Here is a 23755-nt window from a genome sequence, read left to right as displayed (position 1 = left end):
ATTCAAGATTTTAAGTTGACGTTACAATTTTTCTCAGGATTTTTGGCACTGAAAATATATTTTCTCTAAAAATAAACATCGTTCAAAATACCTAAATAAATAGAAAGAAATCTCAAATAAATAAACTAAGCACACGTAGTGACGTCTGAAGTCAAACGTGTGAAATCTAAAGTAGATTACGCTCTAGGCCAGAGATCTTCAACAGGGGGTCCGGGACCCCTAGGGGGTCCTCAGAGTTACCGTAGGGGGGCCACCAAAATATTTATATAAAGTTTTTTCAAAAATTAAAACGTCTTAACATGAATCCAACATATTATTAGCAAATATAAATCTGCCTATTAGTGAAAAAAACCCATTAATGATAGGCTTACTGGCCTATGAGTACGGTCACTAAGGTAGCCACAGATACAGTTAATCCTAAGGATTCAATGTGCCACATGTCTGTTGGGACATGGGACATGCAGGAAATTTGTCACTGGTCGGATTCGAAGCCTGGACCTCTGCGTCGAGGCATAAACCTCTCAGTACATGTGCGCCTGCTCTACCCACTTATCCAACCCGGCCACACACGATTAGGTTTGGGTACCGAAACCCTACGGTTCCTACGCAAACGGAAGTATTCGGACCGGATTAGAACGCACATTTCGGTTCCTTATTTCGGTTCCACTTCATGTGTCGACTGAAATATTTTCTCTGTTGCTCCGGACAGCGGCAGACTTTTTTTTCTTTCTCCCTTTTCCGCTCGCGGTGTGAAGCGCATGTCCGTGCTATTCTCCGACTTTTGTACAAGCGGCGAAACGGACGTAAAAATCTCACACTTTCTTTGTAGTCTACCGTTAGCTAGCTACCGTAAATGTAGGCTACTTTTAAAATGCCATATTCTCCCTCTGAGCTCACCAAAACGGATATAAAGGCATATTAACCATTCACTGCACGTGATCGCTAGTCAACATATTACACTGGCTCTGCTAGTCTATCGTTCAGGACAAGACCCTGTAGCCTGGTGGTGGGGGAGGCGGGACAGCCTCCCCAAATTGTCTGCCCTTTCAAACTCATACCTGTGTGTACAGGCCTCTTCATACTTTAAAACGTTAATATACTGTTAAATTGAAATAATTTTCAATTAAGAAAAAACTATAAAAGAGCCTTTCTTTGATGTCATTTTTCAGTTTTTCAAAAATCGGTTTAGGAATCGGAATCGTAAAAATCCAGACGGTACCCTAACCCTACACAGGATTCATTTTTTAAATATTTTTATCTCAACCGGTTCTAATCTTTACACATTTATATCCATTTCAAGTGATTCACAATGCATCGTTATAACAACTATTCACCTTGTCCGTTGCTCACGTGCCAAAAACCCCTCCAACAATACCAAAGAAGTTAACTCGTGACTCTGATATTATTGGCTGGATGTTTCTGTGTTTGTCACCGAGCTCGCAGAAGAGCAGCATGTCCTGCTTCATCTGTTGCGTTTGTGCCTGAACTCTGGCTTCTGCCGGTGACAACTGATCTTGACTTGTCAAACCCAGAACTCTCCGCTCTTTGTTTGGCCTCTGTGGAGGCTGAGTGCGAGCTCTTTGTTGTTGGGAACCATCCAGCCCTGCTGCCTTTCAGCGGGAGCTAATTAAAGAGCTATCGGCTTGTTAAATGTGAATACTTTCTAGTTCCCTCTCCTCTCTCTGATGGGGTCGGTGTTAGAAAACTCACAATGTGAGAGGCTGCGTAGAAATGTGCTTTGATCAGCTGTTGATACGATGTTTACAGAGTGAAGTGGACTTAGACACATAACTCCTCCGTGTCTGTCGCCTGTGGAACATGTAAGCAGTGAATCAAACGTACATGGCAGGATTTCCCTGGATTATAAACCCAATCACAACGTTTGTTCACAATAACTTCCGGGTAGAAACCTCGCTGAGCAAACAGCGACGAGGAACAACCGGATATACTTTCATCTCCTTCAACTAAAATACATGTTTGATGCATATATATATATATATATATATATATATATATATATATATATATATATATATACACACACACTGTAATCAATATCATGTTGTTATTTATCCCTCTATTTCCTTTTCATGCCAAGTTGAAGGCGTTTTTCTAAGCTGCAGTTAAAAACGTAGTTTATTTTGCATCTGAGAATGCCAGAACTGCACGTCAGTAGACCTCTTATTACATAGATCTTCTCCCTGAATATAAAATAACTTGTGTTCAGTGATTAGTTCAGTCTCGGATGAGGCGAAGCAGCAAATAAACACTGCACAAACTTAAAAGTAGGTTGCTCGTTGCACCCCGCTGAGAGCCGCAGACAGAGAGACAAATAATCTCTCTGCTGCATTCTAATGGGTAAGATCTTTTTATTCAGATTCAAAAAACATAGTGTTTTAATTCGCAGCGCATTACATCAGATCCCCTCCATAATTCATGCCGAGTATGATTCCACTTACAGTTCTAGAAATGCTTAACAATGAGCTTCCACTGTGTAATCTTGCGGCCGCCTGACTAATGTGCCAAACTCTTCTCCAGGGGATCTCTGAAGACCTTCATCCACACAGTTCACCTGCTGCAGAAACAGACCGATCTGGGCCAGCTCCCCGTGTCTGATGTCCTGTACAGGTAAGGGCAGTACTCTGGTTCACCTAAATGGTAATTAGTATTACTTTCCCAACGTGTAACCAGCCGTGTATCTCTCTCCTGCTTCAGACTTCTGCTCCTGGAAGGAGGCCCGGGCTCTCCATCCTGCCTCCTGGGGGGCAAACACAGTGTGTCCTGGGGCTTTGAGGACATGCTGCCCACACCTGACAATTCTGCTGGAGCAGCGGAGAGTAAAGGTAAAAGCTTCTGTGTGATCAACCTTGACATTTAAAAAAAACTACAGGCCACAGTAGATGCAGTTCTCCCATGTGGTTGTGATGAATTATGTCTTGTACACATATCTAGTTTTCTGGCTTGCAGGTTTAAAAGAGGACTGGGCTTGTCATATTTCCCATCATAACACTGCCCTGCTTTCTGTTTTATTTATTCAATGCATGCAAGTGTATGAATCCCAAAACAAAATGGAGGGATGAAAGTAAATTGCCGGGTAGAAGGCTAGAACGCCTATGATTATTGATTTGAATTGAAAGAAAAGTCAAACTTCTCTGCTGTCAGCTTGTTAAATGTGAACATCTTCTAGTTTCTTCTCTCCTCTGTGACAGTAAACTGAAGATCTTTGAGTTGTGGACAAAACAAGACATTTGAAGACGTCATCTTGGGCTTTTTTGGGAAACACTGATCCACATTTCTCACCATTTTCTGACATTTTAGAGACCAAACTACTGATCCATTCCAGAATCCGGAAAATAATCGACAGATTAATCCACAATAAAATTAGTTGCAGCTCCATACATGTAATGTATGTATAGTGAAGAGATGAAAGCTGTGACTGTAAAGAGGTAGTCTCTCATTTCCAGCTCTGTCTCCACAGCGCTGTGGAGTAAAGGTCTGATTACACCACAGATGCATTCTGGGATAGGAGAAAAAAAAACACTCTGGGTTGTTGCATTTGTTGCATTTCTTCACAGTCGTCTTGGGCGGCGCTAAGCTCCGGACGCAGCGACGGTGGCTCTGCTAAATAGTCTCAGGAAAGAACTTGTTTTGGTGGAACATTTGAATCCTGCAAAAGAAAATGAAGTTAACTGTTGACACAATACAGTAACGTGAGCTATTTAAATTAGCTGATACATGGTTAAACCTCATTGGCTCTTACCAGTGTATCTCCGTGTGTACTTCGTCCACAGCAATCTCACCAATCAGTCCCAAAATGTCCCAGTTAGAGAGGAACTGACCTAAACATATTCTTTGTAAATCTTTACAATCATTCCCTGAAAGAACCAAGCAGACCTGCCTTGTTGCACCATCCACATTTTCTTCTAAACTTGACATTTTCAGCGTGTAGCTCGCTAGCTCGAAGGCTGTTGTTGTTTCCTGAAGAGCAGGGATTTTGAGAACGGCGACACACAGAGAGCGGAAGGTGAGGGACAGAGTATAACGCACCGCATGTCAGGCTTTATCCTGGAAATGTACTTCCATTGATCCAGACTGTAAGGAGGTAAAGCAGAGGAGAGGAGTGTTATGTTCACTCTCCAGAAACCCATCAGCTGACCTTGTAGAGTGACGGATGCTGATCAGGGCATATATCAATAAAGCAGGTTTGCATATTTACATTTTACGCTAACCTGACAGAGACTAGATCACTGGGCTTTGGTCTCTGGAGGCATCACAATCCTCACAACTCTCCACTTCACCCTGTTGATACCTCCACCTACTTTTCATTACAATCCGTCATCTCTCTGTCATTACCTTTTTCTATTGAATTCTTTTTGTCCCTGTGTCTTGCAGACACCGACCTGGGCCGCTGTCTAGCCACAGACGGACTCTATCTGTATACCACTAACTCCTCCGGGAGAGGACTCAGCAAGCTGGGCTCTGGTTTACACGGGACACTGAGGTAATGTGACTCTCCTTCTCGTCTGCCTTTTTTATATCCACAGCACTTGGAGAATAGCAAGAGAGAGAGACAGGAAGAGAGGGTGAAACACTATAAATATCACTTATTACTTTACCTTTCCCATGGTGTTGTTTTGTGGACATTTTTTCAATCCAATATCCAATAATAAGTTGATTTTCAAAAGGGACAAAAAGGACGTTGTTCTGAATTCTAAACTGTTGTAGCAAATGTACCAATTTTTAAGCACCTCCTTTGAGATCTTTCTGTTTAACCAGAAACAGCTCTGAAGTCTCTAGCACTAAACCCACCAGACTCCATTTAAAAAAGCAATACTTTTAGCGTGTATAGAGTCAACATATTTCCACATGTAAATCGGTTAACTATGTGTTTATTTCAACCACAACTAGAGTTGTGATGGTTGGGAAAGTGGAAAGACTCAAAACGGCTTTTCATAGTTTTATTTTGTTTGTCGACTTTGAATGACGTGTGTTTTATGATGCTAAAATTACTGTTAATTAACATGGAGTCCGATGGGTTTAGTGAATGCAATTTTGCTGATGTTATGTTTAAAAAAAAAAGCATCTTACTCTTAAACTAAAAGGTCTATCTCTGTAGGGATCCTTTCATAATGTTGTCAGACACTTAGAATAATAATCTGAGTCTGTCAGCGGCAACAACAAGAACTTTTGTGAAGGTAAATACAAACTGGACAATTGTCCTATTAACTTACATTGTAGCTTGTTTCTCCGCTGCCGACTGCAGCGATCTCTCTTAATACTGGACCAATGTCAAAGATTTTTGTTCCCATCAGTCACTTAGACACAGAAACATGGTAACATAGGGTCCAGGTCTCATTCATGTCATGTCATGTCTTCAGCTGTCCTGTCAAAATAAAGGCTGAAAATGCCCAAATAAATAATCTTAAAAAAAGATGCACTGTGGTTGTGTCGTGCAGGGGTTTTGTGTATTGTCGAAATGAAGAGTTGGAGCCTGGCTGGGTGGTGTTCAGCAGTGGCCGCCTCCTCCACCGTCCCTCCTCCTTTGATGCCAAGCCTCATCAGCTGTGCCAGGTCATTGACCCCTTCACCCTCCAGGTACTGTACACTTTCACGCCACTATTTCCAAAAATGGATTTGCAGTCAGGAGCGCAAGATAAAAAAAACACAAGTACTAAAATGCTTCCTGTTACATAAAATATACAGTCATAGTTTTTGAATTTGATGTTGAATCATTCAGTATATTTAACATGGTAGGTCTTGATACATTTAATTTTCAGCGTGTGTCACATAACTGCTTAGTTGTCGTTTTTAATGCCGTTTTTATTATCCCTTATGCAACAATAAAGTCATTTTATGATACAAACAAGGCATGCAGGCTCACAATGGAGCAGCATTTCTCTCAATTCAGGATGCAATAGGGATGCACCGAATCCAGGATTCTGCATCGGATTCGGCCGAATATTGGGCTTTTTGACGGGGTTCGGTTTCTGCCGAACCTTAACATTTGTTTCCACCGAACCCTACGCTTGCACTACGCTGGTCGACGTAATGACGGCGCCGTTGATTACGGGAAGGTGTTTACGTAGGTGGAGCGTTCAATGCAGCAGGCTGTGAGGAAGTGGAAATGGAACTGGTGAGCAGAAAAAGTGTAGTTTGGCAGTACTTTCAGTCAAAAGAAGGCCATTCAAGTCCAGCTACATGTTCAATCTACAATGCTGATTAGTCTGGTGGTGGCGAGGACCCTAAACTATACACAACATCACCGCTGTTACAACATCTGGTATCAAACATCTGAAAGAATACGAGTTGTGATGAAGGAATCTACAGACAGCAGCCAGAATGCAGCAACTTCAGGTACGGCAAAGGAAGGACAGTCACTGTTTACTTCATTAATGAGTTTACTGTGTTCATGGACTGAGGATGGGACGAGGATTCGGTATTCAGTTTCGGATTCATCAGAATCTTAACCAGTGTTCTATTCTATTCGGCTGAACCCCAAAAATCTGGATTGGGTGCATCCCTAGTAGCCATAGCCAAGGCTTATGTTGACTGTGCTGTTTTCAGGTGTGCCAGATTGTGCCCATGCCAGCGCACCACTTCCCTGTTGGCAGCAGCATGACCACGCTGCACCTGTGCTCAGATGGAACCTACCTGTACTGGGTCTGGTCCCCAGCCAGTCTCAACGAGAAGACACAGAAGGGACACTCTGTCTTCATGGATGTCTTTCACCTCTCCGTGAGTACTATACTCTATGCCCTGCTGTAGAGCTCAACAGTGACCACCCACTTTTGTAACAGCTTTGGTCCCGGAAGTGTTTTTCTCCATTTCAGTTGTTCCATTGACGTTTCAGAAATTGCTTATATGTATAGCGTTTTACGTCTGAAACCAAAGTCAACCAGCTACGAGAGGAATCATGACTATAAAACATTTGATTAGGTGCAAATAAACATTTTGAAAACGTCAAAAAAGGCAAAGGTACAAGACTGTGTACAGAAACTATGATAGCGGTTACAGCTTGCTCTAGCCGTTCACGGGTTCACGGGTACAGTAAACACTTCCATGCTACCAATTAGACTTAGGACCAATTAGAGACGTCGCTGTTACGCTTAGGATTGTGGGTAGTGTAGTATTGCTTCATAAGATCGCGAATAAAACCTGTTTTTCCTAAAACAAAGTTGATTTCATACGAACTTCTAGCTTTTACAGGAGCAGAACCTTTCATTTCACAACCTCGTAGCTCGGAGTCAGTCTACCTCGGATGGTCTCGACATTATGGTTAATAATTAATATCCTTATGGATAAAATCAATGGGATTTTACTCTTGAGCTCTATATACAGTAGTTTCAGTTTGTTTATGTCTCTGTTCCATGTCTGATGTTTTCTCTCTCCCCCCGCTGTGCCCACGGTGCAGACGCAGACAGGCCTATGTGTTGCAGACATCTTGCAGGAGAGAGTTATTCTAACTCGCAAGGAAGGCGAGTCCTCAAAGTGCTTGAACGAGCTTCTCTTGAGTCGAATGTCACGCTTCCGGGCCTCCCATTCTGCCACGTTGGCTGCTCTCACAGGCTCGGCAATCACCAACACTGTCAAAGAGGAACAGTCTGGTAATTCAGCAGCACAACTTGTAGTCACCCAAAAATGATATGCTTTAAAGTGTTCATATTATGCTTCTTGGCTTTTCCCCCTTTCCTTTATTATGTTATATATATTTTTGTGCACGTTATAGGTTTACAAAGTGAAAAAGCCCAAAGTCCACCCCAAAGGGACTTACCATCTCCAACAGAAAACACTGTTCACAAACTGCTCCAAACAGCTCTATTGTAGTCCAGCCTTTACTTCAGAGACAAACGTGGTCACTTTGGAACACACGTTATAATGCTCACCTAGCTGCTAGCATGGCACGCCCTCATACTCTGCTTCTGACTGGCTAGTAGTCCTTACCTAGCTACTGAGCATGTGCGACTCCCAACAAAGATGGAACAGAAGTGAGATGCCTCACTCTGTAGCAGAGAGCTCAACACACAGGGTGAAAGGAGGAGCTGCAGCAATGTGCAGTGTTTTCTGAAAATCAAACCACATAAACCTCTTCTGGTACAACCTCTAAATACAATTATGAACCTGAAAATGAGCATAATATGAGCACTTTAATGTGCAATTCATGGTGGGTCTTATGGTTATTAAAAATATTTTTCTGTAACTCTTTTATAGCTGTCAACACAAGCTGTGGCCTCCCTCTGAAGACGCTGAGAAAGACCCCGATGTATGTGTGTGGAACCTACCTGGTGATGCTGGTTTCCCCCCCGGGGGTATCTGGGAGCTCCGCCACACGCTCCCTGTTTGGAGGAACCAGCAGCCTGTCCTCTCTCAAAAGTAAGAGCAGACACAGACACATGTAGATCCTCACTGAGTTGATGTTTTTTGTCATAACGTGTGACAGTTATGCTGCGATTTCTTCGCAAGTATTAGAAGAAATCCCCCCCGCTGGGGGGATAATACATGTTCTGATTACAGTGATCACAGAGTAAGGATTGATGATAGTTATATTACATTTGACCACACATGTTTTAATATAGACATTTATTGTACGACTTGGTATATAACAATGTCAGTTATTAGTTTATTTGCTAATTTAACTTTTCAACTTTTGCTCAGTTTTAGCCTCCAGCCTTGTGTTTAACCTGGCTGACGGTCAGTTCAGCAGCCGCGCGGACCTCATCGACGCTCCCGGCAGTTCCCTGGGCAGGGGAGCGCAGGTGGCGGGGCTAGGTGAGCTCGGCGTCCGTCCCATTCTGCTCTTCTGTGTTGAACTCACAGGCGATAGTTACACAACAATGCATCGCCAATTTAAGTGACCTATACCTCTGTAATCTTTGGCTTCATAGGAGCGTGTTACGATGCACTGAACAACTTGATCTGGACCTGCTCCAGCGATTACATCGATCAGTGGTGCAATCCTGGGAACCAAGCCTTTCATCATGTGTGCCATAGGCTCGGTGTCAGCCATGTCATCAAGGAACCCAAAGGTAGATGCAAACCGCCAGGCCAAGGTTATAATAGTTTTGACTTTTCAATTTCATTTTAGTTTACTTTGAGTTAGTTTTCAGAGTGTTTGTTAGTTTTAGTTAGGGATGCACCGAATCCAGGATTCGGGTTCGGATTCGGCTGAATATTGGGCTTTTTGATGGGGTTGGCTTTTTGCTGAACCTTAGAATTTTTTCCCAACGGAACCGAACCCTACACTTGCACTACGTGCGCTACGGTGGTCGACGTAATGACGGCGCCGTTGATTACAGGAAGGTGTTTACGTAGGTGGAGCGTTCAATTCAGTAGGCTGTGAGGAAGTGAAAATGGAACTGGTGAGCAGAAAAAGTGTAGTTTGGCAGAACTTTCAGTCAAAAGAAGGCCATTCAAGTCCAGCTACATGTTCAATTTACAATGCTGATTAGTCTGGTGGTGGCGAGGACCCTAAACTATACACAACATCACCGCTGTTACAACATCTGGTATCAAACATCTGAAAGAATACGAGTTGTGATGAAGGAATCTACAGACAGCAGCCAGAATGCAGCAACTTCAGGTACGGCAAAGGAAGGACAGTCACAGCTAAAAACTGGTGTTAACCAGACTGTGCCTCTCCCGGGCTGTCAGCCGTTCTGTCGGCAAATGACAGCTCCCTACAGTGGGAGAGAGCGGCTGCTACTCGTTAGCTAACGCTAACTCGTTAGCTTTCTAATTTCACCCACCCAACATGCCTTCATCATACACTGGTTAGTGAAAATTTGCAGTTTCTGTGGTTTAATGTTATGATGAGAGTTAACGGAAATTCATGCTGTCTAATTTTTTCAGTAGTGAAATATTAAAGCTACAAAACTAAAACTGAAATGATGATATTTATTTTAACCTGGCAATACAGTTTCAGTTTAGTTTGTCTTGAAGGTTTTAGTTTTTATTTAGTTTCAGTTTACTCAAAATATCTTTCACTGCTTATTTTTATTATCATTTGAATTTGAATTTGCCTTAATAGCCCTGCGACGCTCTTTGTATCAGGTCAGAAATCTGACAATCTGCAACACGTCTTGTCCTTTCACAGAGGAAACGGTGGCCACTGGCGATGTGATCAACCAGCTGCTTCATCATGTAGGTGCTATGTGTATCCATCAGCTCAACCTGCTGGCGGCCAGCAGCAACAGCCTGCCACTGGGGGCGCTGCTGGGAAAACAACATCCCATCGAGGCCCGCCACTTCAGCAGCATCTGTGACATCATGGAGAAGGCCATGGTCAACGGAGACACCTGCATCATACGCTGCATCTTGGTGGTGTTCCAGGTCGGTTACAGGTGCAGCTGGGCACAGTTTTACAGGAAAATACTCTTGTGTTTTTTAGGGGCTGGGCAGCTCTGCTGGTTTGGTTTGGTTTGCACACATTCATTGAAAACACTACATTATATATCACAACGTCATAGCAACTAGGGCTGCAACAACGAATCGATAAAATCGATAAAATTCGATTATTAAAAAAGTTGGCAACGAATTTCATTATCGATTCGTTGTGTCGCGCGACACGCCACTCAGTCGCGGAGATAAAAGCAATTGAGTTGAGAGCCATGCGGAGCGGCGCGGAGCGAAAGAAAAGAAAAAAGAGCAGAGCAGGGGTAGAGGAAATACGGAGAGAGACCGGAGAGACCCGTAATGTTGTTCTGAAACACACGGCGGAGGCAGAGAAATCAGTACGACCTAAGTCATCCAACGTGTGGGAGCATTTCACACTAAATACATCGAAAACGTGTTAATTGCAAGATAAGCAGAAGCGACACGGCATGGCACGGTCACCACGGTGACGATTCAGCACCTAAAACGTAAACATGTTGGAGTCCTTGATGAGGAGGAAGGGAGTTCAACAGCAGGGTAAAGTCACTACACAATCCTACTTTTGTTCCGTTTTGAAGTGAGGAACGTAACGTCCCTCCAGTGGTGCTGGTGTGGTGTTTACTCGTTATCCAGCTGACTAGCATGACAAGCTAGCGTTAGCTCGTTAATAACAGTAGTAAAGCAGGACTAAAGACACGTTTTTATTCACTCGCCTTTTTTGGCCCATTAATTTTTCACTCTATTGTCATGTATATATTCTGTGCTTTGTCCCATATCAGTTATTGTGTGTTGTACTTTTTAAATTCATTTTAAAGTTCTTTTATAGCACTTGGTCATCTTAAGCTGTGTTTAAATGTGGTGAACAAATGAACTTAACTCGCACTTACTACAATGATGGTAATAATTTAATGAATAAGCTTCGTGTGTGTGTGTGTGTGTGTGTGTGTGTGTGTGTGTGTGTGTGTGTGCGCAGTCTGTATCTGCTCTTTGGGTTACTTACCTTTACACAACTATTAACTAAAACAACATGTATGTAAGTATGTATTGAATTGATGTAAATTAATGTTTTTTTGTTTTTTTATCCGATTCATCGATTAATCGAAAAAATAATCGACAGATTAATCGATTATTAAAATAATGGTTAGTTGCAGCCCTAATAGCAACAACTCTTTGTACTCCGTCCTAACTTCCGTCTTTACAGTGAAACCTCAACAGGTCACTAAAACTTAATTTATAAAATAAAAAAATGACATAAAATAACTAACTACTACTACTAACTAAAACTCAATATAGTGAAAACAGAATTACCCAAATAATTACAGGCTTAAACTCAAGTTGGTAATAATATATCTGTGCTCTGCTCAAATTCCTCAGCTGACTTTGTGGGCTAATAGTTCTGATGGTGGCGCTACAGCAGCTGTCTAAAGCTGAAAACTTTGGAAATTCATAACAAATCGTATGTGCTAGAACATGTGCAACTTTCACCGAAATGTAGGTCATACTCTTGACGAAAGTCCAGAGGGGAAAAAATGTTAGTCATCTTTAATAAATAGTGATGCTGCAGCAAGATCAATGTGCGGGATTTTAATTTTTTTTTCAAGTCTGTGGTATTTTGCAACGCACCTGCACAGAAGAACTGCACATTTTTTCTTCTTCAAAAAAAAACAACAAAGTAGGCCCAATTGTGCAGAAATGTTCTTATTTTTTATGTACTGTATACTCTATATTCACAAGCTATTGCAGTCAGTGGAAATAGAACATCTTTAAACATCAGTTTGGTCAGTTATGGAGCAATCAGTCTTTGTTAAAATAAATCCCAGACATATAGTATATGTTGTTAAGGTGAAATACACAAATTCTCAGAATTTTGTCTTGATAATTGAATTTTTGGCACTAGTTTGAAACCCTGGTTTGAAATGTGAAGCCATATATTGTTTCTGACCTGGCAGTTAGCTCAACAAGCAAGACTTGCCCTTGATGTCTGAGGTTGTGAGTTTGAGCCCCGGTTGATACAAAACAAACTGCTAATTCCTCCTCAGGAACTGTGCCGTTTGGATTTAAAGACTTAGGTTTCAAGGTTCAGTGATAACTGTATTTCTCATTTGTCTTCTTCTTCCATGTCAAAATGTCCGGCCCAGGTATAATATTGTTTTGTGTCTGTGCTGTCCAGGTGGTGTTTAGGTTTTTCAACCCTCAGTCGGAGCAGAATAGGGAGAGTGTGCGTCGCTCAGGCCTTCTCCTGTGGCAGCTCCTCATGGCTCCAGTGGATCAGATCGGAGCGGAGATTCAGAAAGAGGTGTGCCTGGCCATCAGGTAAGTCAGGAACTCCACATAAAGTAGATATGTGTGTGTGTGTGTGTGTGTTTTGGTTTAATCAGTGATCATAATGATTCTTTGTTTACCTCCTGTCTGTCTCTGCAGCTCAGGCTTGAATACTTTGTATCAGGGGGAGGCTGAACTCAAGAAACTGCTTAAACTGGTTTTAACCGAAGGTGACTATGACACTAAACACTAGGAATGCTAATTTAGAGGTTTTTTTATGACTGATAGCTGACCCTTGTTTACTGATCAATAACAGATAAACCGCCAACTGAGTCCCAGTTCACCCATCCGGGAGGCTCAGACCTACTTATCGCATTCCGTGGATAGTTGCAGACTTGCACCGGTCACGCAGCCATGTTGTTCCGTGCATTGTAGTGTATGATATCTGGAAATGGATTGAGGAGACTTCACAGATGACCGAGTCAGATGTCTTCAGATTAGATGCAGCTTTATTCAGAGAGAGAGCATACACCTGTGAGTGGGAGAACACAGCTCAGGCACACAGAAGCACGCACAAAGGAGTTTCTCTCTGAACACTAGGTGAACAGACATCTTTATACTGTTCGTCCTCACATCCGGAGAACTACTTGTCAATCACATAATCATAAATTAGGCTCCTGAAAGCATGCAGACTTAATATTCAACCTATCAGTGTATACATGCAGCCACTTTCCTGGAATCGCGTGTGCGACCGACGCAATTCAACAGCAGTCCGCGGTCTGCAGTTGCCCATTACATGAATGTCTCAGTCCGTCTCCACCGCGTCCACCTGCGAGGCTGTCAGCTGTGTGTCTGCCTGGCATGCTCTGTGTGTAAGACAGCCGATTTAACGCGCCAGTCCTCACGGATATAGTGGCGTATGTCACGTTACGTAGCTATCAGCTGTGAGGGCCGTCCAGCAGAGAGACATGAACTTAGCAGAAAAAAGAGAGCTTTAAATGCAACTTGCCGGTGCAAAGTTAGCACTAGCAAGTTAACTAGCAGTCAAGAAATAGATTTCCTTTTTATTATGCAAAAATGTTTTTTAATACCTTTTTTATTTTTGTTTTAATTATTTTGATTTAACTGTTAAACTGATAGTATTTATTGGTCAAAATTCTTATTGTCTGTTAACGGTTAAACATTGACATACCTAGTAAACGCACATTTTAATATAACTGGCACTTTTACTGTTTTGCGGTGAACATATCTAATATTCTGTGTACTTGTGTGCGACACTCGAAGGTGAAAGGAACAGTGGCCTGTCCCAACTTCGTGATGTCATCCTCACTAACCTGGCAGACCAACTGCAGAAGAATAGATTTGGGAGTGAAGAAGATGACCACTACAGGTAAGTGGCTGTCCTGTAACTATAGGGTATAATATCATTTCCATTGGCCTTTGGTAACCGCACAGAGCAGTGTCATAAAAACATAAGTTAGTAAGTTTTACTTTATTTCTGTGTCATGCCAAACATTTGGCCCATCCCTCATGGGATAACAAGACACCGAAATTTAGGCCCAGTTTAATATGCAACTAAATGTTATAAATATGTATTAGGGGTCCCTCTCCGTCCCTCTCTCAGATTAGGGTCCTTGCTGATTTAAACATCACATTGGACAGATCGGCTTCAGTAAGTTAGTGATAGAAGTCTCTCTTTTACAGATTGAGTGATGAGCTGCTGCACTGTATCCTGAAGACTGTAGTCCGGGAATCCTGCCTCGTCATCACCAAATGTCAGACGGTTGCCCGTGACGACTTCCAGAAGCTGCTCTCCACTGTGCCAGTATGACTCTTCAGTGCAATTTCAGAACAATTCCCAATTTTGCTGTACAATTAATTGTCTCAGAAAATTTCAAAATATTTATTTATTACCTATTATATATAACTATCTATATAGATGGATAGATGGATAGATGGGTGGGTGGGTGGATGGATGGATGGGTGGGTGGATGGATGGATGGATGGATGGATGGATAGATGGGTGGGTGGATGGATGGAAAGATAGATGATAGATAGATCTATAGATAGAGGATAGCAGGTATTCTCCAACATATCACTCAAAGGTTGACATCTGATTGTTATTCCAGTTCAGAGGTCTGAAATGATTGGCAATAACAAAATAACATTTAATCAACTCACGTTTAGCTTTGAAGTGACATACATTCAAGTTGAGTTCTCTGTTTTCCTGCTCAACTTTTGGAGCGATTTGGGTACTGGTATTTTGTACCATTTTTTTTAAAAATATTTTCCAACGTTTTTTTTGGACTTTTTTCGGATTTACTTGCACTTTGGTTCGGAGTTGGAGAAGCGCTGGTGTATGTGGTCAAGTGCCAATAACTAACAATTGAAATAATAAAAATATATAGTCCGGCCAATAATCACTTATATGATTACAATTTGTCATATCTAAACAAAACCAACAACTACCAGCCATACGCCTGAAGACCTTAGCTAATGCTAGCAATTAATTGCAGTCAAACAAAGAAACCGCATTTACCTAAAAATATTGACAGTTAGACAATGATGTAATAATTGTTACAGGCCTAGCCTGTTTACATGACACGTTTTTGTGAGATTGCACCGTTATAAAGTTGCGCTGGTCTTCCCTCTCTGCAGGTGGTCTCACCCAGTTTGCGCTACCTCATGGCTGTTCAGAACCACCTGCTCAGTAACACCGTTCTCATCCGTCCGGATGATAACGACGATAGCGACAGCTCCCTACAAGGGGAAACAATGAAGGTACAGGTAAACATCCCCTTTAAGTTCCCCTACCTCTGTGCACGTGGAGTCTGTGTGTGTGAGACCAACCCACCAAGCGGAGCAACGGGAGATGAATGTTCTTTTTGTGCCGCTGCATAAGTAATTTGTGCTCGTTGCAGTGTTATTGAAGCGTTGTTATGGAACCCACTGCAGTTCTAGGCAAGACCCGCCCTTTAACATCATTCACGCGCTACGATTGGCCAGGCGTCCATGCTCGCAGGAGATAACGGAGCCTGATTTGTTCAGGTCCTATCACCTGACCAGTCGGCTATCCTGTCTGCCTAACCCCAACCAATCGGGCTGATCCGTAGGGCGGGTCTTACAAACAGACCAAGTGGGATTCATAATAACGCCCCTTTGAACTGTGCGCTAGAAATTGGCTACATATATTTTGCGTATTTTTGCTTATTGTGATGTCATTTCTTGGAGTATCTTCAAATGCTTCATGTCTCTAAAATCAGTACAACCCGAGCTAAAAGGTTATGTACTAAATAGGACTGTCAAACGATTAATTCTTTTTAATCGCGATTAATCGCTGAACAAAATACTGCTTTTCCTGAGTGGGTAGCATGCCAGCGGGTAGCATCACGTTAACTGAACTATATGCTTAGATCGTAGGTGGTAGCTCAAGCTTGACGTGCTTCGGTGATATTTTAATTCGGCTTTACACAACGTGCATATGGCTTTTGACTTTTCTACGAGCCGTCCTGGAGTTTTGGAAAATAAAAAGCTCCATTCAGAGTTATTACTGCTGTCTTTCTCCATCATGCCTGCAGCCTGCAGCAGCAGGATGTGATACGAGGAAGTGGCAGCTTGATGATAAGTAACGGTGCTGCAAAGGGTCAAAATAGTCGCCTGTTAGGCACGACGCAAAGCCGAGTGAAGTGTAAAATAAATTGATAAATGCCGGCATGCGATTAAAAAAAATGAACGCATTATGCTCGGCCCTTAATCACATCGCGATTAACGCGTTAATGCTGACAGCCCTAGTACTAACGGTTACTGATAAAATGATGGACACACAACAGTCTGATGAACAGCCCAGATTGTGCCAATACTGTATATGTAGACTTAAAAGATGTTTTTATAACTTCCATATTGCATGAAAGAGATGATGATTCAAAATCTTGAAATCAGTGTTACGAAAGTTTGGGAATATTGTGTGTGTTTGTGGTCCTTAGGAGCTGCAATGTAGCATCCTGTCCCTGGCAACCAAGATCTTGGTGGGATGTGATGAAGTGCTGGAGACCCTGCAGCAGGTGACCACCGCTCTCATTAACAGCGACATCGCCGACAGAGAAACCAGGTGAACTTTTAACTGCATCTTTCATCAAAAAGTTCCTTTCCACAGTGTGGGAAAATAACCCTTTGTTCAGCCTGGATAGGGCAGCTTAATTAAAGCGTAACTCTCGCCAAAATGCAACCTAGGGTCTTTTTGTGAATGTACCCGAGTCAAACTTTTGTTTAAAAGCATGATTAGGACGGAAACGCCACTTTTAAGATTTACCGTATTTTCGTTTTCGGTTTCCTGCGACGTAACGGAGAGGAGAGTAAAGATGGAAAGCTCCTAAAGCTTAGTTCCATATAAATTCACGGATAATTTGTTGTTTTGTCGTTAGTGAAAAACAATATTGGCCTTGTAGTTGAAAAAGGAGCCTCATATAAGAATGACATTTCCTCCTATGGAGTCCGTTCATTCAGATTCAGAGATCGACTATTTGACTGGCAAGATGGTGGCGAGTGGAAAAACCAACAGCTAAAGTGGGTTGTCCTTTCTTTTTAGTAAACTCCGTGTACACAAACAATGTTGTCAATAGGGCTGCCACCTCTTAGTCGATTAGTCGACTAATCGGTCGTTTTGGTCTTAGTCGACTAAGATTTCTTTAGTTGATGAGTCATTTTTTATGCTTATTCATGCTTAATTACTCATTTCCAAGAAACTTATGAGCACATTTCTGGTAAACACAAGATTTAAAGTGGTGCTTTTGCAGGATTAATTGTGGAGAAACTCAGTTTTACAGATGGTTCATTAACTACATTTATATTGTGCTTTTCTAGTCTTAACCACCTCTCAAAGAGCACAGCTCTGTCGATTACATCAACTAATCGATTAATCGAGAAAATCATATAAGGGTTAGTCGACTAAGAATTTCTTTAGTCGAGGACAGCCCTAGTTGTCAATGCTTCCGTTAAGGTGTAGAGCTCCTGGTGATACTTGGAGCAAAGTCTCATGTTGTGTCGAGTCTTCTTAGTGGTTTAAAAATAGCTATTTTGAGGCTAGCATCAAAGTGCCCCTAGCGCTCCCATTCAAAAGGCCATTTGACCGAAAACGAAAATACGGTCAACCTTAAAAGTGGCGATTCCGTTTAGGTCTGTCACCATAACACATTTTGCTGGACGGTAAATTGTCCCAGAAATTATTGCGATAAACGATAATATTGTCGTTCCGAGACCATTTTCATCTAATATAATGATAATCTTTTCAAAGATCAATACACTTTTATTTCTAAAGAATATTTTACACTGGAACTGGAAGACATTTTAAATATCCTCAATAAGTGAACAAAACAACCAAAAACAATAAATAAAATGGACATTTTTCCGGCCGCGATAATTTCCATTTAAAAATTATCGAGCTCATTTTTATTTATCATGCGATTGATTGATTTATTGCATATTGCGAAAGGTCTATTTCCGTCCTAATTATGCTTTTAAATGAAAGTTTGACTCGGGTACATTCACAAAAAGACCCTAGGTTGCATTTTGGCGAGAGTTACGCAATTTTATCGAAATCGCAATAGGGACATAGACAGCATATCAAACCGCTCCATTCAGGCTTCTACGTTTACAGTCATTGTTATTACGCCTGTTTCTATATGTTTCTTTACGTTCTTATGTATTTAATATCATCTGAGCCTGCCCTGTCACAGACAAATTTTTGTCACTCGCGACAGACAATCACGTTTTTCTTATCTTATCTAAATCGCACCGGGGGGGGGGGGGGGGCCCAGTATTTGTTTAAGGTAAAATATGTGTTGAACCGTTCTCAATTAAATGTTCTGATGCTGCTGAGACGTCCCGCCCTACAAACCCTATCCTACAGACCAAAGTAAACATCTTTGTTTGGTACAGATCCTCGCAAAAATCACACTATAATCATTTCAATGTGAATAATTTTCAATGAAAATGATAATAATGATACACAAATGATCATTCCCTTCAATATCGTGAATCATATCGCAATCGCAATATCAGTCAAAGTAATCACAATATTTTATTCACATCGTGCAGCCCTACTGCTGGATAGCTTTTTAAAATCTACTAGCCCCTAATGTTATTATAACGCATGAGCAGAATTTTGAAGTTCATCTGCGGTGTCAACTGTGTTACCGTAAAACCATAATGGAACTGACAGAACTAAAACCAGACATGATGTTCTCTGAATTTGTCTCTAATGCACGTCTTCACCGTGAAACAAGATTGAACTGAACCTGGGTGATGCTGCAGCTTCCTTCCAAAGAATGAAAGAGTGCATGAGAAATCGTTTATGGACGCGGTTTTAAAATCAACAATCAGTGGTCCCATTTCAAGTCTTGTTTGCTTAGGGCTGCAACTAACTCATTTTTCATTGTCGATTAATCTGTGGATTATTTCCTGGATGAATGGATGAGTTGTTTGCTCTCTAAAATGTCAGAAAAAGGTGAAAAATGTGGATCAGTGTTTCCCAAAAAGCCCAAGATGACGTCCTCAAATGTCTTGTTTTGTCCACAACTCAAAGATATTCAGTTTACTGTCCCAGAGGAGAGAAGAAACTAGAACAATATTCACATTTAGGGAGCTGGAATCAAAGTTTGACTTAAAAAGAAAAAAAGATTCAAACCGATTAATTGATTATCAAAATAGTATCAAATAATACTAATAATTTATTAGTTGGCAACTCTAAAAATGGATTAATCTTTGCAGCGCTAAACACTTTAGTCTATATCCACGACGTTCCACTTCTGGGATTGCTCCGTTGCTGCCAGAAATTCCGCCAGATGTCCCTCATTTCCGCCTGATGTCCGTCCCCTTCCTCTGTCTCTGTGTTGGCGTTCTAACCTCCGGTGGATTTCTGAGGACTATGGTTAACTGCTCCTCAGATCTCTGCAGGGTAAATCCAGACAGCTAGCTAGACTACCTGTCCAATCTGAGTTTTCTGTTGCACGACTAAAACTACTTTTGAACGTACACACGTTCCACCAAAACAAGTTCCTTCCCGAGCCTATTTAGCAGAGGCACCATGGCCCCCTTCCGGAGCTTAGCACCGCCCAAGACGATTGTGATTGGTTTAAAGAGATGCCAATAAACCAGAGCACATTTTCCTCCCATCCAGGAATGCTGTGTGGACTAGCCAGACCCTCCTCTGCAGTGCTGTGGAAGTAGGTCTGGCAATGCGAGACTATAAACACCTTAACATTAATGTTTTTTTTGTTTGTTTGTTTTTCAGGTTGAAAGGCCTGGAACAGATAACAAAGGCCACTATGCTTGGGCACCTGCTGCCCGTGTTGCTGACCTCTCTGATGCACCCCAACCTGCAGACCCTCACGCTCGCCGACGCCCTCATGCCTCAGCTGGTGCAGCTGGTCCTCTACACCAGCCAGGTTGGAGTCTTGCCGGTCCAAAAGGCAATTCTTGCATTTAAAAAAATCACGTTTTCCAGACAATTGGTTTAAAAACTATTCATGAAATGTACATTATGGAGAGACTAACATTTTCTATAAAATTGCAATCAGAAAAATGTAAGGGATTGTGGTCAAAATGGGTCAGGTGCCTTAGCCCATGGAGACCAGAGCTGCTTTAATCACCTTTCTAAATTGCCATTTAACTGAAGTACTGAGGAGACTGTAATGTGTAGTAGATTATCATAAATAAATCAGCATGTGACACCTTTTGTTCAGATGTTTATAGTTGATTAAGGTGAAATGAAAAAGGGAGAACGACAGATGCAAGGAAAGCTTTTTTGTGACATGGCTTGATGCAATTGTCTGAGTGATATTGTATCATTATGTACTCATAGTGAATCTACATTTGGAAGAATTGTATGCACTTTTATTGTCTTTTAAATCTTTAACTGTCTGACCTTCATGATAAAAAAAAAAAAAACGAAACAAAACAAAAGTTGTGAAGCTAGTAGAAAAAGCAGTCATCGTTAAAGTATTTATTTCCACTCTCTGATTTTCCAGACTGCCCTGCTACTAAAGACTCAGTCTCCCCTTTTCACTGAAGAGCCTCCACCTATGGGCGGCTCTCTAGAGCCGGGGGCGAAGGCATGTGCTGCTGATGACAAGTACGTTTTCTGAAGTTCCACTATAAGAATGTTAAAAAAACAAATTTGCAGATGTTTGGTTCTAAATATGTTAATTTATCACAGGCCTTTGTACATCTTATAACTAAATGTAAGGATACTGTCTGTTTGAGTACAAGTGATTAAAAACTTTAATGACCAGAAGAAAAGAAGAATTAATCCGCCAAGAATCCCTTTGATTATATATTGGATCACTTTGCTGCATTTGAATTAGTAAAATCTTGTCTGCCATAAGCTCAGTTGCTTGTTTTGTATCCTTGCTATTAGAATTCTCGACGAACGCGAGGAGCCCGGTTTCCTGACTGGGCTGAAGATCCCCGCCCCATGGGCTGCTGGGAAGACCGTAGAGACGGTGCACCCAGTGAGGGACAATTACAAGTTCAAGGAGACGGTACACATCCCAGGAGCCCGCTGCCTGTACCTTCGCTTTGATTCTCGCTGCTCCTCACAGTACGACTATGACAAGGTACTGACTCTCGCAGACACTTATGGCGCTTACCCACTGCTAGCACCAGCTCAACTCGGCCGTGGTGCCCCATCCTCTTTTTTTCCATCCAGATTTAGTACCGCCTCATGCGAGCGTGGCCTTCATCTAGTGCTGGGGGATATGGGAAAAAATCAAATATATAACCAAATATGTTGATATTGCAGCGATGTTGTAGGGTTGACTGTAGCTGGTTTCACAAAATATTAACACAACGAGAGCTTTGATTAATAATCACCAATAATGTGGATACATTGACTAAGTAGGCAAATAACAGAACAGCTAGTAAATAGGGCAGCACAATATAAGGAAAATATGCCATATGCAATAACGTTGAATATCGCAATAATGATAATACGTGCAATATAGATATTAAAGTGTACTTACGTTTGCTGCTTTGAGTATTCTGCTAAAGAACAACAAATGTGTTGTTGAACTTAAAACAAATGCAAGGAAATCATTTCCAACATTCTTTTATTAAACAATTGAACATTGAATTGAATATAAAAGGCACAACTTCAAAAACAAACAAGCAACAGTTACATTATAAAGTGCACTTTCCCTAAGATGATATTTTCTTTCAACTAACTAACTTTTACGATATTTTGCAGCCTTTCGCGATGGGTTTATGGTGCCAGTTGATATCGCGGTGACGATAAAAAAAGATATATTGTGCAGCTAGTAAGTTTAGAAAATTACATCACTTTACTGTACTGCAGCCTTTAAAACCAGGGAAAGACTCTTGTGTCTTATCACAATATTACGATATCCAAAATGTAAGACTATATATAGCCTCATATATCAATGTCCATATAATATCAACATATTGCCAAGCCCTACCTTCATCGCTTGTTGCTCTTACAAACATTGAGTGCTATTTCTCAGGCATTGCAAAGCACTGGCTGGGGACACTTGACACTAAATGTTTTCTCTGATGTTTCAGCTGGTTATCTACGCCGGTCCAAACACCAACAGTCGCAAAGTAACCGAGTATGGAGGGAACACTCTGGGATATGGCAGTCGCAGCGTCTTGGGGACAGGCTGGCCCAAAGACCTTGTCAAGGTAAAAGAGAATTCATTGTAGTTCCTGTAAAAAGTTGTCCACTTCCGTGTTTTGGTGCAGTTGGTCCTTTTCCTTTTACCGTTGGAATTGTGTGTTTGCCTTCACATATATAAAGACGTTTCCACCAAAAAAAAGTATTTCACACTCAAAATTTCCTGGGGAAAGACCCCCGGACCCAACGCTTAATATGTGTCCCCCCCCCAAAGGTCGATTCTGAGCCAGGAAAAACCCTGCACACATGGTGCACATACAGTCTTGAAAAGCAAAACATTTTCTGTGTCCTATTTCAGGTTGAAGGAGACACTGTGACGTTTTCCTTTGAGATGAGGAGTGGACGTGAACACAACACCCCCGATAAAGCCATGTGGGGGTTCTCCTGCACTGTCAGAGCTCAGGTAAAAAGTGGAAGCACTGGCACGTCCCAAACATCTGTATCTACTAGGGGTGTCACAATTTAGTTTTTATATTGAAAATCAATTGAAATGAGCTTTTGACTTCAAACTAAAATCAAGAGCAGGATCGGCGATTCCCCCAGGATTTTTTTCTCTCTTTCCAGCCCCATCTACTCTCGCACATCTGAAGAAAACAACAACAGACGCAGCGTAGCTTACCGGCTGGTAGCATGCAGCTAAAGACACAGAGTAACGTTAGCTTACCGGCTGGTGGCATGCAGCTAAAGACACAGGGTAACGTTAGCTTACCGGCTGGTGGCATGCAGCTAAAGACATTGGGTAACGTTAGCTTACCGGCTGGTGGCATGCAGCTAAAGACACAGGGTAACGTTAGCTTACCGGCTGGTGGCATGCAGCTAAAGACATTGGGTAACGTTAGCTTACCGGCTGGTGGCATGCAGCTAAAGACACTGGGTAACGTTAGCTTACCAGCTGGTTGCATGCAGCTAAAGACACAGGGTAAAGTTAGCTTACCGGCTGGTGGCATGCAGCTAAGACACTGGGTAACGTTAACTTAGCGGCTGGTAGCACGCAGCTAAAGACACAGGGTAACGTTAGCTTAGCGGCTGGTAGCACGCAGCTAAAGACACAGGGTAATGTTAGTTTAGCGGCTTAGTACTTTTTTCAGACACCACGGCCACTGACAGAGTCAAAGATAACCGAGAAACAACAGAACTGGAAAGTCCTCCAGCTTCCCTGAAGTCACCGTGTGGCAACATTTAGCCTTCCCTGAGAGTGAGTTATGAAAACAAACAACGAAGGTTAAGTCTGTGGGCTCCGACGGGACTCTGAGAAACTTAAATTGTTGTAGTAGAAAGTACCCTTCTGTTATCTCGCGGCTCTTATTGTGGCATTGCCGTCCCTGTTAAAAAAAGTCAGATCGAATCGTGACACCACTAGTATTTTCTTGTTGTATAATCATACTGGCGGTCAGTGTGGAACATGAAGAACAACAGCTTATTCTGAAGATGCTTTTTGTT

The 23755-nt window shown here is 41.9% G+C and overlaps 1 protein-coding gene and 1 long non-coding RNA gene across 5 annotated transcripts in view; one reads left to right on the top strand and one right to left on the bottom strand.

Annotated features, from left to right (window-relative positions):
• The window catches only part of LOC116054481 (probable E3 ubiquitin-protein ligase HECTD4), a 112323-nt gene that overhangs the window by 22087 nt on the left and 66481 nt on the right, over positions 1–23755 (top strand). For 2 of the 4 annotated variants that reach the window (XM_031306055.2, XM_031306053.2), the window contains exons 3-23: positions 2539–2628; positions 2716–2843; positions 4393–4501; positions 5457–5595; positions 6565–6735; positions 7412–7604; positions 8209–8370; positions 8653–8766; positions 8883–9023; positions 10091–10326; positions 12539–12681; positions 12790–12860; positions 13915–14020; positions 14335–14455; positions 15289–15411; positions 16614–16738; positions 19919–20072; positions 20655–20758; positions 21044–21242; positions 22204–22323; positions 22614–22718. In XM_031306055.2, the coding sequence (XP_031161915.1) occupies positions 2539–2628; positions 2716–2843; positions 4393–4501; positions 5457–5595; positions 6565–6735; positions 7412–7604; positions 8209–8370; positions 8653–8766; positions 8883–9023; positions 10091–10326; positions 12539–12681; positions 12790–12860; positions 13915–14020; positions 14335–14455; positions 15289–15411; positions 16614–16738; positions 19919–20072; positions 20655–20758; positions 21044–21242; positions 22204–22323; positions 22614–22718 (2854 nt within the window). Of the gene's footprint in view, positions 1–2538; positions 2629–2715; positions 2844–4392; positions 4502–5456; positions 5596–6564; positions 6736–7411; positions 7605–8208; positions 8371–8652; positions 8767–8882; positions 9024–10090; positions 10327–12538; positions 12682–12789; positions 12861–13914; positions 14021–14334; positions 14456–15288; positions 15418–16613; positions 16739–19918; positions 20073–20654; positions 20759–21043; positions 21243–22203; positions 22324–22613; positions 22719–23755 lie in introns of all 4 variants that reach the window. The other 2 variants (XM_031306054.2, XM_031306052.2) reach the window with 1 other exon arrangement.
• On the bottom strand, positions 1352–23752 carry LOC116054483. The gene is made up of 3 exons (XR_004106077.2): positions 23444–23752; positions 19646–19647; positions 1352–1363 (listed from the first exon to the last, which is right to left on the bottom strand). It is a non-coding gene; the product is annotated as an uncharacterized LOC116054483 (long non-coding RNA).

Source organism: Sander lucioperca, chromosome 2 (assembly GCF_008315115.2).
Source record: "Sander lucioperca isolate FBNREF2018 chromosome 2, SLUC_FBN_1.2, whole genome shotgun sequence".
Classification (NCBI taxonomy): Eukaryota; Metazoa; Chordata; class Actinopteri; order Perciformes; family Percidae; genus Sander; species Sander lucioperca.
The sequence above is the reverse complement of the archived record's forward strand: the minus strand, read 5'-3'. Positions and strand labels throughout refer to the sequence as shown.